The sequence below is a fragment of the Cajanus cajan genome, chromosome 10, assembly GCF_000230855.2.
Source record: "Cajanus cajan strain Asha chromosome 10, NIPB_CcT2T_4, whole genome shotgun sequence".
NCBI classification, from domain to species: Eukaryota; Viridiplantae; Streptophyta; class Magnoliopsida; order Fabales; family Fabaceae; genus Cajanus; species Cajanus cajan.
In genome coordinates this window covers 45,519,616-45,536,245 of record NC_138526.1, presented here as the reverse complement: position 1 = coordinate 45,536,245, position 16,630 = coordinate 45,519,616, and the positions used below count along the sequence as shown (strand labels likewise).

The 16,630-nt window shown below is 30.1% G+C and overlaps 1 protein-coding gene and 1 pseudogene across 1 annotated transcript; both read right to left on the bottom strand.

Moving 5' to 3' along the window:
* Positions 1-2,880: 2,880 nt before the first annotated feature.
* LOC109788747 (aluminum-activated malate transporter 2) lies at positions 2,881-7,266 on the bottom strand. Its single transcript, XM_020347564.2, has 6 exons — positions 6,245-7,266; positions 5,995-6,141; positions 5,632-5,904; positions 5,413-5,519; positions 5,177-5,317; positions 2,881-5,093 (listed from the first exon to the last, which is right to left on the bottom strand). The coding sequence occupies exons 1-6, from the start codon at positions 6,636-6,638 to the stop codon at positions 4,692-4,694; spliced, it is 1,464 nt and encodes a 487-aa protein (XP_020203153.2). The 5' UTR covers positions 6,639-7,266; the 3' UTR covers positions 2,881-4,691.
* A 6,076-nt stretch (positions 7,267-13,342) lies between these two features.
* Positions 13,343-15,385, bottom strand: LOC109788748 (aluminum-activated malate transporter 2-like; annotated as a pseudogene).
* Positions 15,386-16,630: the final 1,245 nt, after the last annotated feature.

The following is a 16,630-nucleotide window of genomic DNA, read 5'->3' as shown; positions in this document are numbered from 1 at the left end:
GGCATAGGAACGTCATATAACTATAGAGACTTAAAAGTATTAATTAATTTTAGATATTAGGATATGATAACAAAAAAAACAAAACAAAAAAAAATGATTATTTTATGTCGAGCAGAAAAATATTTTTTTGTTATCTGATAAAATTAATATTTCAAATATTTTAAAATGAGTACCATTTTAAAATATTGCCTAAAGGAAATCCAAAGGATTGAGGAAATTCCAAATTTTGAAGGAAATAAGGCCATATAACAAATTAAAATTCTTTTGTTATAAGTATGTATTATAAATATATATTTTTTAAAATGGAATAATTATTGAACACAAATTTAGAGGAAAAATGAAAGAAAAAAATTCTTTTTAGTTAAATTACATTGTTAGTCTCTCTAATTTGGTCGATACATGATTTTGGTTCTTCCATTTTTTTATTTTAAAATAAAAATATTTAATTCTTTTATTTTTAAAATATGAAAATTTTGTCCTATCATCAATTTAATATTTTTTAATCATTCAATGTTTGCGTTATTCAATAATTTTTCACTGCTTAAATGTCATGATATTAGATAACATGATTTGTAGAAATAAAAATTAGAAAATAACATGCATAAAAAACTTTGTTTATATATATTTTAGTGAGTAATTAATTAGTATTTAATTATTAATAAATTTTATTTACATGTTTTTTTTTTTAAATTATGTCTAAATATCATATTATTAAATGACACATTACTAAAGTATGAATAATTATTAATAATTAATAGATGTTAATATTGTAGAAGGATCGAAATTCCGTATTCTCCAAATTGTTAAAGTACTCATCTCTCTAAATCCTTCATGTTTGACCACAAACTTGATAAGTTTAAATCTCATAAGATATTATAATAAGGATTTACATCCAGAATATACAAAAGTTGCAAATAAAATGTATTTTTATATCAATGAATTCTTTTTAACTCGGTTTTCTATTTATGCTTCTAAGATTGTATGTTAATAAAATACAATATTAAACCTAAACCCTTCTAAACGTTAACTTTGATTTTTGCTGTTTAGTGTGTACTTAGCTGAGAAGTAAGAAAAAAGATAAGAAACATGGATATAAACAATTGAAATCCTCGTACCCAACATCACAGTGCAAACCTTCGAAAAAATTAATCGGCAAGTTTTTCCATGTCACCAACAATTTGATTGTGAAGATCCTGGCCATCCCAAGCTGGCCATATGCAAACACATACCAAAATGGCAATACAGGTCCCAATGATGATTGTTAATAACCTCTCTAGTGCAATTTCTAGCATTTTACTTTCTGTGTAATCCGAAAGAGATATCATGCAGAAGTTCAATATGAACATCATCAACCCATAATCATATCTCGCCTTCAACCATGGGCAAAGTCTCATGAATGTCACTATTCCACCTGCAACACTAACTCTTCCTCTTGTTGTTTCTTTTTCCTTATAAATATAACTTTTTTTTCTTCATCATATTAGTTCATTTATGAGTAAAGTGATAACTTCAGCAAAATTGTAAAAAAGGTCTAATCCAAAAAAAAGTATATTGATCATACTAAATTAGGTCAACTTTAGAGTCAAAACCATTTGACTTGATAATTTTTTTTTTTTTTATAAATTTAAATAAAAGTAAAAATAAAATAAAATAAGTTAGTTGAACCGTAAAACAAGTCGGGTTAAACCTTAAATCTTTACAAGTATTGGCTTCATATGTTACAAAAATTATCATGTAGTCTTAAATTACATAGTTTTTAATTAATTAATTTTTTTATTGTAAGTTAAAAACTTCAAATATATATATATATATATATATATATATATTATAATGACTAATTGAAATCATGAACTTTTGTTGATTCAAGATCAATTAATAATCTTTATGCAGATTAAGTAAGGGTGATTCCTTACTAAAATCAAGGATCAAATTTTAATTTATGGTATTAAAAAGTACAAGTGTTCAACTTTTGATGATAAGCTGTATGGTATGTACCTCTCTACACGATTAAACAATTAGTTAAACTCATGTATACGTGGCTAGTTGTACCTAAAGTTTTAAAAATTACTTAGCTAATTTCGTACCTATGACAGACAAATATTGAAGACAATATAGGCTTCCCCTTCTTTCTGATGAGAGTCGCTATGCTATATATAAGTTGCAATACCCAGGGCAACAGCTAAACCCGTTGCCAATATCTCGTTCAATCCTTTTCCGCCTGTTGGACCTGAAAAATAATACAAACCATGCGTACCTCATTGTCTCAGCATTTTGGCTTTTTGAGCCCTCGTGGAAATTTTTACAATTCTTTTTAATATAAATAGGGTTATTTTGAAACATATTATATTTTTGAGATTGTTTTAAACAATATTTCTGTGGGCTACAGTGATACGTAACATTTTTTTGACCTAACAAAAATCATTGTGGACTAATGATTTTGATTAGAGTTAACATATGTCACTATAAACTATAACGCTCTCATTAAATATATATATATATATATATATATATATATATATATATATATATTACTTTTTAGGGATTGTTGTGGACTAAAAGGTGACTCTTATTTTTTTTTTTAATATGTAGGGGTCACTATGAGTTATAACTTTTTTCAATAAATTTTTTTTTGGGTTGCTGTGGACAATAACACCTTTTTTTTTCTTACATGTAGGGGATTGTTGTGGAATATAGTGTTTCCCATTAATATTAATTTTTTGTGGTTGTTTTTGGTTATAATGATCTCGATTAACTTTTTATTATTATTGTGCATTCTACTAATTAGAATGTACCACATGGTCTTAATGGTCAAACAAAAATTTTCAAGGATTGTTGTGGGTTATAGTGATTTTGGTTTAATTTTTTCTTTCATTGCACATTTTGTCAATTAAAATGTGTCATGTAGCCTTAATGGTCAAAAAAAAAATATTTGGGAACCATTATAGGCTACAATGACCCAAATTTAACTTTTTTTTTTTGTGTAGTTATAGTCCACAACAACACACAAAAAAAATAGTGTAGTTGTGGTCTACAACGACAAAAATAATATTATAATTATGGCCCACAACAATACACAAAAAAATTATTGTAATTATGACTCATAACTATATATATATAACTATCGACCTTTAGTAAAGTCAGCATATGTCGTTGTAGATTACAATGACTCAAGTTTAATGATTCATAAAAAATTGTCACTTGTCACAAATATTGTTATAATCTACAGTAATACGGTTTAAAACTGTTTCAAAGATGTAATATGTTTGAAAACAATCTCATTTACATAAACAATTTGTAAAAAAGTCTCACAAGAGTCAAAAAGTCCAACATTTTTTATAATTTACATATTGAGGAAGAATTCCTAAATTGTAACTCACCCACAAATAATTCAAAAGATTAAAGCTGACCATATTATACTAGAATTTAGAACTAAAACCATAGAAGTTTGGATGAAAATGTTGCAAAATTGAAATCAATACTAGCGCCAATCCCACCTTAAAGGAATAAATGACTCGCCTAGCTTCATCTTGTCAAGTTTCTTTATCATCTTTGTGTTGTCCAAAGTGGGAAAAGGCTCAAGATTGTGTAAGGCCTTAATGAAGCATATATATATATTGAAGTACAACCAGAACTCTTCTTAGACTTTGGCACTGAACGTTTTACATGCGACGACGGAAAAAATGGCGAACCGTTATTGGTGCATAAGCAAAGGGAAAATTTAAACCATTGTAAAGAAAATGAAGACCCAAATCAAACATATACAAGAGGAAAATGAATGACATTGAGATGTTGGTCAATTTGAAAATATTTTTCTCTTGGATTCGCTGAACTAGACAATTAACGAGAGTTTAAAAATTAGAGTCAGAATAAAAAATTAAAAAAAAGTTACTGAAATAACAACTTATAATAGATTCTCTAGATAAGTTTACTAAGAACCCATTTATAAAACACTTTCAAGTACAACCAATTTATAAAGTCTACTTAGGAAATTCACAGCAAAATTATTCATGTTAAGTACTGGAATCATATTTCTTTTAACTTGCAAATTCACTGTGAATATTGTAAAATTTCTTAATCAATGAATTTATTCTTTAATCTGGATGTTTCATTATATAGACTGTTTGATTTAACGTTGTGTCGCGTTGGAAAGCCAATAACCCATGCGAATGAAATTGACACTCTAACGTATTTGGAAAGTTAGAATTAGCCTAAAACAGCCGCTGAAAATAAAAAACACAAATAAAGTGATAATTTTACTTCGTAGTTTGTCACTCCAACATAATAAATTACCGAAGAGAAAAATTAAATAAACATAACATTAAAAGACTATACTTTTTTATATTCAACATTCCACATGCTATTGATTACAAAAATTAATTAACAAACGTGTAAAAAAGTCAAATTTGGAGAAAAAAACACTCCACTTTTTTTTTATTTATTTTTTATTTTTTATTTTTATCTTTGTATTGAACCAAGGTATCTATCAAGAAAACAATGACTAATCTTTGTGTAAGACTCTTTTATGTGTGTACGTATTTTATAAATGTTGATAATATTTTTAGCTTAATTTTCCTATTTTGAGCTTTAATTTATATCAACTTACATTTAACTGAATGATTAATTTATCAATTAAAAAGTAAAATGCAAGCATCTAGGAATTCCGACTATGTGATAAGTTTGCAGAACGTTGGTTAATTAATAGCAATAACATGATGTGGTCCACTGTTGTGTTGTTGTGGAGTTTCCTCATGGCGAGGACTCGTTGGGTGCTTTTTGTTCTCAAATTTTGCTAGGGTGGCTAATTCTTGTATTGACTCTGCTAATCTCTCAGTGCAAGAAACCACATCAACCAACAGAGAAGCCACAGTCAAAACAGGAATAACATCAAAGAGATTGGTCTCTTCCCACAATCCTGTCTTAATAATGGATCTGAGGCTAGTAGCAGCAACCTTAGATTTGGCAATGTGAGTGTCTACAGAAGATGGTGGAATCATGTTATGTATTGCCACTGCTAATTTCTTTAAAGCTTTTCCTGTTTCTGTGCTCATCTTCATGCATGGCTCTTGTATTTTGCTTCTGATTTCTATTAGTGTCTAAAATTGAACATTATAAAATTAAGTCATTTCATTTCAGTAACAATATTTGATACACAATAAAATGTGAGGTCAATTAGTACCTTGGTAGAGTTAAGAAAACCATTAAGAGCATCAATACGATAGGCACACTGTCTTGACAGGTTTCCAATCTTCAAGTATTGTTGCCATGGATGACCATATCTGAAGCCACCATGACAGGGTTCCCACCTCGCAAAATTGGCCTGCAAAAATGATTTAAATATTCTTAATTAAGAAGTAAGACATTGTGATATGGGAAGTGCAGCACCGTCACATAATTTGGGTTTCTCATCCTCACCAAATTTTCTTCAACTTGTTTTGAGTTAAGAACACTTTTATATCCTTGCAAAAACGATTTGTTTGAATCTCCAACCTCTGATGTCCCGAAATATTCCTCTCCAAAACCTGCAATTTTAAGTGCATGATCAACATTGGGCCTAATTCATGTACATAACTCCAAAAGAATGAGCTTAAATTAAGCCAAATTACAAAATTGGAAGATATATGTATTATGTACCTTCTAAAAAATTGCCTAATTTTTCAATATTTTTTGACTCAAGATTATGAAGATCGCCACCGGCCCATACGGGTAACACAAAAATGCTGACTGATATAGAAATTAATCCACCTGTAAGGATTGTGATTACTCTTTTCAGTGCAATGTCTAATATCTCGCAGTCTCTGTAGCTTGAAACAGACACCATGCAAAATGTCAAAATAAACACCAGCAACCCATAATCATATCTCGCTTTCATTTGAGGCAAAAATCGAAAATAGGTGACTCCTGCAGCTGCAATTAATAACTCAAATGTTATCATTATCTAATTAGATTTTTCTTAGTAGTGAAAATGTGAAATTCAATAGGATAAGTAGACATTACTTATTAGAAAAATTAAGGCTCCAAGTAGTATAGGTTCCACTATATGTCCCATTGACATTGAATTCACCATGTAATAAGATCCAAGCCCCATGGCACCAGCTAAAAATGTTGCAAAACCTCTATTAAAACCTTTTCCTAACGTTGCTCCTGCATGTGTCACACAATCAAATTGCTTGTTAGTAAGAAAATCATGTCCACATGGTGTATTATCCTTTGATGCTATATTTGTGTTAATTAAGAAAAAACTTGCCTACGGAGAATTCGGAGACAACAATGACAGTGAAAACTGCCCACATTGCAGATGAACCAAAACCATTGTAAAGAGGCTTAACATAGTAAAATAAAGAAACTAAGGTGATGGCAAGTGCCACTTTCAAAGAATGAACCACCCTTCTTGGATCTTCTTTTCCAACTTTCTTTAGTTGTGACATCGTGTCCATAACTTTAGCACTAAACACGCTAGGCAAGGCCATTAACCATTGCCAACCTTTGGTGACTTCAGAGACCATTTCGTGCAGCTTTAATGAAAGTTGTTCAACCCTTATGAATGCGTTTGATGCCAAGAGCGAAAATGAATTGGGAGTGTGTTTGATAATGTCTTGAAGCCAACACTCTCCCAGTTTTGAAGGGATTCGTTGTCCCATATTGTATTTATAATAGACTAGAGCACACAACCTGGGAATGACACTATGGTTCCAACAAAAGTTGACTTTATATGACTAGTGTAATACTATGTAATATAGTCGATTATTTAAATAATGACGCCTCCACTTGCATGTTCTTCTGTTTCATGAGGCAATTTTATTTGTTCAAACTATGCACTTACATTGCCATTAGTGGGAGTGGGAGGCGTAGTGAGATTTTGATTTTTGAAGGAGGCTAAATACTTCACGAACCATTGTTTAGATATTAAAAATTGAATGTAGAGAAGAGCTTTTTGGTATTCTACTAGTGCTTTCATTGGCATTTTAATAGTGCCATACAACGCCGAGCCACGAGCCACCACGTTTGAAGACGCATATGCCTTTTTAGTTGCCTTTTGCCATATATTCTACGTCCACTAGTGTTATTCATAGCCAACAAAAAATAATTAACCTTCCAAACTGATTTTGTAGGATAAGAACTTCTAATTACACCATGGAAGTAGAAGAACGATATTATAAGTTGAATTATTACACGACTACGTGAACAAGAGATTCTTGGAGCGAAGTAACATTCGTATCTGGAACAACCATCGTTTGTCATGTATTATTCAATTTTGCCCCACGGATGTACTAGGCAAACACAATGTATCAAAGAAAACTTTTCACTTTTCCTATGATAATATCTATTTAGAGTTATGAAAAAATGAGAAAATTTCCTATAATTTTCTTTTTCATATGCACTATTCCTGAATTTGCCTTTAGTTGAAAATTTTCCCGTCAACTAATGCGCTGGCTGTGAAAAGCATTAATTGATCTTAGAGCCTCCATTTTTGTTTATGGCAATTAAAATATTCCAAATTAAAACCCTAAACCAGAGGAGCACGTGCCATATATACAAGCGGAATCAAATTAACCCTCGTGTAGATTTTGAGGAAATCGTGGTTTTGGTTAGTGAAATCGATTTGATCCTGTTGATAGTAATGATGATAACTTTGAAGGGTTTTTCGACGCCTATCACTTATCATGCTTTTCAAATCCCATAGCAATGACCATGTCATCTTCCAATTTCCATTTTCAGTTTTAATTATGTTCTATATTACTTTCCTTTGTGGACTTAATTAACGTGGAAATATTTATTAGAATTAACAAGTTATAAAATTAATGAAAAATATTTTTTAATATAAATAACAATATTGAAGAAAAAATATATTTTGTTAAGTGCTTCACACTTACAAATAAATTTGGAGTGGTCAATTACATTTTAACCTATTTGTATACCTTTTTAAACAGAGTTTGTTAGGTCAAGAAACTTTACTATTTATGATTCTTAGTTACTCTCTAAAGGTTTATCAAAGTACCTTTAAATTAACAAAATCATGGACTAATGGTAGAAAACTTGAGTCCGCCCCAGAAAGCGAGATTTCCTTATCATAATTAAAGTATTAATTTAACATTAGCAACACAGCCATCGTTCTCTACTAATCTTTTTTTTATAAGCGATAGATGTATAATAGTTTTATATAATAGTTTGTATAAAAAAGAGAGAAAAAAGTCTGTAATAAAAGGGTAATGGGACGGAAAGAGATAAATAAAAAACTAGTATCATAAAAATATTATTGTATGATTATATAAAATAACTTTCCTCTTTCTTTTCCTTTATAATCAAACAAAATATATCAAGAACATTTCGAGAATGATTTGGACTAGCAACTTCAACTCAATTTGGGTTTTTATCGTGAATGCACTTTTTTTTACAGACGAATCCGGTTTTGTTGTAAAATACGGGACTATGAAGTATGAACTAAAGACCGCAATTAAAAAATAAATAAATAAAGATGACATTTTTTTTAATGATGACAACGAAACTATAACCTAAAATTTATGTATATATATATATTAAACTCCCCACCACTACTAAACCGACCACAGAAACTGCTTCTAAAAAGAGAGCGAGTTTGGATAAACAAATGTTATGTTGTAAAAATTTAACATATAAGAGAAAAATATTGTTAAAAAAATATTTTTTTATTTTTCATGGTACTATGTTCTTTGTAATATAGTAAATTACTATTTATTATTCAATATTAATATTTTGATTAAAACATAATTATAAATATGAAAGACGTTTTATATTGTAATTTTTTCTTTTGACATGTGAGTTTATCATTATTTATAACTTGTTTTTATATTTGATAAATATTATATTTCTAATCATTTTGAAAATTTTCATTTACATTAAGATTGTTTCCAAAATTATTTATATCTGATTCTCAACTTAATTATTTTAAAATATTCTTTTTTTTTTCTTTTTAAAATATTCCTCTCTAAAGCTTGCAATTAGGGGTGGGTAGATGGACCCGGGTCCGCGGACCGGTCCGTAAGCCCGCGGATTTCGCGGATAACGGACTTGTTTTTTTCAAATCCGTATGATTATGTCTAATTTTTGAGCCCGGCCCGTTAAGTCTGCGGACTTGGCGGATTTAATCCGTGGGCTCGCGGGCTAGTCCACGGACTTCACATTTAATATTTTTAAATATTATGATTTTAATATTAAGTTGTGTATTTAATATTTTAAAATTATTATGACATTAAAATTATGTTTAGTTGGTATATATTTGTCATTTGAATGATTTTTATGACATTTTGATGCTTTTATTATTGAAAGTTTGCTATTATTATTTAAGTATTTGTAATTATTTTTATTTTAATATTTTAATATTTAATATTTTAAACCATTTTAACTATTGATAAATTTTAGCTTATAAATAAAAAATATTTTTTTCTTCTAATTTTATGTATTTTTATTTTTAAAAAATTTATTTTTTTAAACCATTATTTAGGCCCGCGGACCGGTCCGTTATCCGCGGATTTTAGCGGGCCGGATACGGACTTAAAAAATAAGTCCATTTATTTTACGGACCAGACTTATCCGGCCCGATTAAAACGCGGGTTTTACGGACCGGGCCTTAAACGGGCCGGACCGGTCCGTATACCCACCCCTACTTGCAATTATATTGTTTTGATGTCCATTGTCAATTATAAAATATTGGACCCATTTCATACACACGATGATGAAATCATGCCTAGGAGGGCAAGAGGTGATATCTTGAAGGATCCAAGAGGAATGAGCTAGACATGAAGATTTGGGCTAGTCAAAGCCCAATAGGTCCGGTAGGCTTGGAAGGCCCAAGTTGCTTCTCACATGGGCCACACCATTGAGACATCCATTTTCTTCTATGTTGTATATATTATATTAGTATAGATTTTATATGTTTTGGTATTGTATTTTGAACTACTTAGATTAGCATTTTTTGGGGCTATAGGCTTATTGGGCCTGTTTTTTGGCTTTATGGGCCTTTGGGCTTTTGGTACTCAATAATGGGCTCATTTTATTTCTTTTATTATTTCTTAATGTTTGTGACAGGTTGGCCATTGTATTTAGGTCATTAGAATAAGAATATAAAGAGAAAGTTTAATTAAGAAAAGTTAGCTAAAATTAAGGTTACATTTAGGAGTAATTTGAGTTGCATTTGGTGTACATGGGCTAACCCACATGATGCTGCACATGGACCACCCAAATCAACATCAAATTAACTCTAAATGCAACCTTAATGCACATGGAATTAGCTCTTGGACGTGCACATGGGGTTGCCAAGAAATTTGAATTTCAAATCCCATTTGAAATTCAAATTTTTGGCGCCAATTGTGCTCCTTGAGTTGACACCATTATGCTTGCTTCCTTAGCCTATAAATTGCACATTTCAGCACTTTGAATCATAATAGAGATTTCTGAAAATTCATTCAACCAAGTCTCTCAAAAATCCATAGCCTTAGCCTTAGGAATTCTAAGTTCTAAGCTTAGTCCGTGGGCAATCCTTTGAGTTTCTTGCTAGGATACTTCCATCTTAGCCTAGAGATTCATCTATTTCTTGTTCTCAATTTGTATTGCAATCTGGATTCGTTGATCAAGAAAGAAGATCCGCTTGGTGAAAAAGGAAAAGGAAGAACAAGCTTCACTTCACTTGCCTCTTCCCATCACATAACTCCAAAAGAGTGCCCTTAAATTGTTCCAAATTTACAAGATTGGAATATAGGTATATACATGTACCTTTTAAATAGTTGTTTAGTTTTTTAACATTCTTCAATTTAAGGTTGTGAAGTTCACCACCAACCCATATATATGGGACAAACAAAAATGCTGACTGACACAGAAACTAAACCACCCGAGATGATTGTGATTACCCTTTTCAATACAATGTCTAGTATCTCATGGTCTCTATAGCTTGACACAAACAAGATGTCAAATTAAACACCAACAACCTGTAAGCATATCTTGCCTTCATTTGAGGTAAAAATTGAAAATATGTGACTCCTCTAGCTACAATTAATAATTCAAATCTTATTTGTGTCATGTTTTAGCTGTTAGTAAAACTAGCTAGTGAAATTCAATTGGACACGTAGACATTACTTATTATCAGAAAAATTAAGGTTCAAAAAAGTACAGGTCCCACTGTATGTTTTGTTGAAATCGAGTTCACCGGGTAGTAAGATCCAAGTCCCAGAGCACCAGCCAAAAATGTAGCAAAACCTCTATTTAAACTTTTTCCAAGTGTTGCTCCTACATGTATCACACAACCAAATTGCTCGTGAATCAGAAACCAAAAAACCACATAACACATTCTTAATTCTCTCTATATATACTTTTTTTTAATGCTAAATTTGTGTTTTTTTTTTTTGGAGGAAAAAGAAACTTGCTTATGGAGAATTCAGAGAGAACAATGACAGTGAAAATTGTATACATTTTAGAAGAACCAAAATCATTAAAAAGAAGATTCACATAGTAAAATGTGGAAATTAAGGTGATGACAATTTTCAAAGCATAATTCAACCTTCTTGAATCCTCTTTTACCACTTTCTTTAGTTGTGACATCATTTTTATTATCTTAGTAGTAAACTTGCTAGACAAGACCGTTAATCATTGCTATTTATGGGAGAATGTTGAAATAAAAATAAAATCTCACATCATTAGATTATTGAGAGAAATAAAAGTTTATAAAATACATATAATTTCCATTCATATATATATAAGGTTTTTTTAAGAGATAATCAAAATCATGAAAATTTAGACTTAAAATAAATAATATCATACCAATATAAAGACATTTATATATGAACCTTGAGTGCTCAATAATATGTGCATTTGATAATGCCTTAGCCGATACCCTCTCATTGATATCCATAATTTCATATCCTATTTATAGTAGTTGCCCTCCTTCAAACCCACCGAAAAATGCCTCTAATATTTTCGAAAACTGCTCTCAATATTTCTTAGAGTTGAAAGCAATTTTATTTTCAATTGCCTAAGCAATCTTACACTTAAATGTTCTACTAAAAGAAGAAAAAAGTTAAAAGATAAAGAACCTTATGCCCTTCCTATTTCCACGATAATAATATAACTAAAATGATATATAAATTAATCAATGTTTTTGATTTTATAAGTTAACTTTTGGGATTAAGAAACTATTTAAATACATGTTTAGAAGAATTTTTGAAAATATTTTTATTGAAAAAAAAAATTTCAATAAAAAATTCTTCTAAATTTACATCCAAACCAATTCTTAAGATATATTCAACAATCATTCAACTAATTAAAATGTTTGTATTGCTGGAATAAGGTTTAATTTAAATTAATCATTGATACTTTTTAACATTTACATGATTTGTAATTTCAAAAGCCCAAAGAGATTGCTTTATAATGTGTGTCTAACTGACTAGAAACTCATCAAACGTACTATACATATACATGATTTGTAATTAGATGATAAATAAAAACATGTATAATATATATGTATCATTAAAGACTTTTATATTATCCATTCATAATTTATTAGTATTTTAAAAAAAATAGACACAATATATGCATGATAATATCAGGTAAAAGTTTAATATGACAAATACATTATCGTTTATCCTAATATTATATGGGGGTTTCATATGCATTTAGTCATTAACAAATGAGAAAATATTATTTTGTAATCAATCAAATAGTTTTTTAACTTCATCTAAATTTTAACATATAATTAAATTATTTTAATGACACATAGCCCATTATTAAATTATTTATTTATAAAATAATTTATTAGATATCATCGAGCATATATTGATACAAATAATTAGTGGTCTTAAATACAAATTATATGTATTGTGTTACTTATTTAAAAGAAAAGATTTATCATATTCGTCTCAAACACAATTTGCTTTAAAAAAAAAATACATATCATGGTCTATATAAAAATTACTTTATTAATTAATATCATAAGATCATATTTTTAGTTTTACTATTTTCATTGAGCAAGCTACCTGGGATTGGCAATATGATTCCAACAAACTTTTTTTTACTAGAGTTGTACTATATATTAATATATAAATTATTATTATGATTATTTTTTGTAGTAAGGGCGTCTGCACTTTCTGTTTGATTATTGGGGCCAATTTTTTTATTTGTTAGAACTAGTGTATACTTAGATTGCAAAAATAATGGGTGACATAGCGAGTTTGGATTTTTATAGGAGGCTATATATACTTGGGTTCTGGGAAGCATTCACCAGACATTAAAAAAACACAAATAAAATGATAATTTTACTTCGTACTTTGTCACTCAAACAAGATGAATTATCGAAGGGAAAAATTAAATAAACATAACATTAAAAGACTATACTTTTTTATATTCAACATATCCACATGCCATTGATTACAAAAATTAATTAACAAACATGTAAAAAAGTCAAATTTGGAGAAAAAAAACACTCCACTCTTTTTTTTTTTTTTAATTATGATTTTTTTTATTTTTTATCTTTGTATTGAAACAAGGTATCTATCAAGAAAACAATGACTAAACTTTGTATAAGACTCTTTTATGTGTGTACGTATTTTATAAATGTTGATAATACTTTAAGCTTAATTTTCCTATTTTGGGCTTTAATTTATATCAACTTGCATTTAACTGAATGATTAATTTATCAATTAGTAAGTAAAATGCAAGCACCTAGGAATTCCGACTATGTGATTGCAGAAGGTTGGTTAATTAATAGCAATAACATGATGTGGTCCACTGTTGTGTTGTTATGGAGTTTCCTCATGGCGAGGACTCGTTGGGCGCTTTTGCGCAACTTTATAGTCCTTGTTCTCAAATTTTGCTAGGATGGCTAATTCTTGTATTGACTCTGTTAATCTCTTAGTGCAAGAAACCACATCAACCAACAGAGAAGCCACAGTCAAAACAGGAATAACATCAAAGAGATTGGTCTCTTCCCACAATCCTGTCTTAATAATGAATCTGAGGCTGGTAGCAACAACCTTAGATTTGGCAATGTGAGTGTCTGCAGAAGATGGTGGAATCATTTTATGTATTGCCACTGCTAATTTCTTTAAAGCTTTTCCTGTTTCTGTGCTCATCTTCATGCATGACTCTTGTATTTTGCTTCTGATTTCTATTAGTGTCTAAAATTAAACATTATAAAATTAAGTCATTTCATTTCAGTAACAATATTTGATACACAATAAAATGTGAGGTCAATTAGTACCTTGGTAGAGTTAAGAAAACCATTAAGAGCATCAATACGATAGGCACACTGTCTTGACAAGTTTCCAATCTTCAAGTATTATTGCCATGGATGATCATATCTGAAGCCACCATGACAGGGTTCCCACCTTGCGAAATTGGCCTGTAAAAATGTTTTAAATATTTTTAGTTAAGAAGTAAGACATTGTGATATAGGAAGTGTAGCACCGTCACATAATTTCGGTTTCTCATCCTCACCAAATTTTCTTCAACTTGTTTTGAGTTAAGAACACTTTTATATCCTTGCATAAATTATTTGTTTGAATCTCCAACCTCTGATGTTCCGAAATATTCCTCTCCAAAACCTGCAATTTTAAGTGCATGATCAACATTGGACCTAATTCATGTACATAACTCCAAAAGAATGAGCCTAAATTAAGCCAAATTACAAAATTGGAAGATATATGTATTATGTACCTTCTAAAAAATTGCCTAATTTTTCAATATTTTTTGACTCAAGATTATGAAGATCGCCACCGGCCCACACGGGTAACACAAAAATGCTGACTAATATAGAAATTAATCCACCTGTAAGGATTGTGATTACTCTTTTCAGTGCAATGTCTAATATCTCGCAGTCTTTGTAGCTTGAAAAAGACACCATGCAAAATGTCAAAATAAACACCAGCAACCCATAATCATATCTCGCTTTCATTTAAAATCGAAAATAGGTGACTCCTGCAACTGCAATTAATAACTCAAATGTTATCATTATCTAATTGGATTTTTCTTCGTAGTGAAAATGTGAAATTCAATAGGATAAGTAGACGTTACTTATTAGAAAAATTAAGGCTCCAAGAAGTATAGGTTCCACTAAAATGTTGCAAAACCTCTATTAAAACCTTTTCCTAACGTTGCTCATGCATGTGTCACACAATTAAATTGCTCGTTAGTAAGAAAATCATGTCCACATGGTGTATTATCGTTTGGTGCTATATTTGTGTGAATCAAGAAAAAACTTGCCTACGGAGAATTTGGTGACAACAATGACAGTGAAAACTGCCCACTTTGCAGATGAACCAAAACCATTGTAAAGAGGCATAACATAGTATGTTAAAATGTTGCAAATTTCTAAAAAAATTCTAGAAATGTATAGAAATGGGAAGAAGCATAGGAAGCTATCCACTTATATTGTAAGAAAATGTTAGATAATTCTAGAACCAAATGTCTAGAATGAAGTAAATAATAAAAAAATCAAAATCACCTTTTGATAGTCGGTGGTTCAAAGCCTATAAATAGGCATAGCTTCTGTGCATTGAGCGTACTTCCAAAATACAATACAGCCAAAGTGCCATTTGCCTAACTACCAAATCTTACATTTTACATTATTTTTCAACTTAATACAAAATTTGTGCTTTGTTCCTTCAAATATCCTTTCTTCTTTTAGTTAACTATTTTTTCAACTAACTCCACCTCATTATACATTTGTTCTAAATCTATCAGTGGTACCAGAGCTACGTTCAGTCATCTATTGGGTGTAGAAAAATCACCCAACTACTTCTAAAATTCCCTTCTATACTTATAAACATTTTTCTTTGATCTATGGCCTCCAATACCATTAATTTTTCATTTGTCCCTTTACCAGTTTTTACTGATGAAAATTTTGATCTTTGAAAGTTCAAACTAAAGACATATTTTATCTCACAAAAACTGTGGGATATCGTTCAATCTGGTTATACAAAACTAGATAATACTATCACTCTGTCCGAGGAGAAGCAAAAGAAGTTAGAAGACTGTGAACAAAAGGATGCCCAAGCATTGTTTGTTCTTCAACAAGCTGTGGGAGAAACTATCGCTAGAAGGATCATGGACACAGATACTGCAAAAAAGGCATGGGATATTTTGGAAGAAGAATTTGAAGGCAATGAACAGGTACGCTTCGTCAAGCTACACTATCTAAGAAGAGAAATTGAGACCATTAAAATGAAGGAATCCGAGACCATTGAAGAATACTATGGAAGAATAAAAGAAATAGTTAATAAAATGAAATTATATGGAAATGAAATTATATGGAAAAGAAATTAAGGAGAAGAGAGTGGTAGAAAAAATTCTTATCACTCTCACGGAAAAATATGATTCCATTGTAGCTTCCATAGAAACTTCCTCGGATCCATCTTCTCTACCGGTGAATAAATTAATTGGTCTCCTCGGAGCGCACGAAGCAAGATTAAATAGTCGTGTCAATACAGATTCAGTTAAAAATGAATTTCAATCAAAGCTTAAATTACAGTCTAGAAATAAAGAAGATGGAGGAAAGAAAAATGTCGGAGAATGTTCTAGAAACAAATATTTTAGAAATTTCTCTAGAAACAAAAAAGATAAATATTCTTCGTGTGGTATTTGCAATAAGTCAGGACATGCACAAAAAGAC

Bases quoted from the DNA above. Each gene is read 5' to 3' on its own strand.
- LOC109788747 (XM_020347564.2), bottom strand. From the start codon at position 6,638: ATGGGACAACGAATCCCTTCAAAACTGGGAGAGTGTTGGCTTCAAGAC. The intron at 6,142-6,244 runs GCAAGTTTTTTC...TGACACATGCAG, and splicing joins TGTCTCCGAATTCTCCGTAG to GAGCAACGTTAGGAAAAGGT. The intron at 5,094-5,176 runs GTACTAATTGAC...GTTCAATTTTAG, and splicing joins GTTTTCTTAACTCTACCAAG to ACACTAATAGAAATCAGAAG.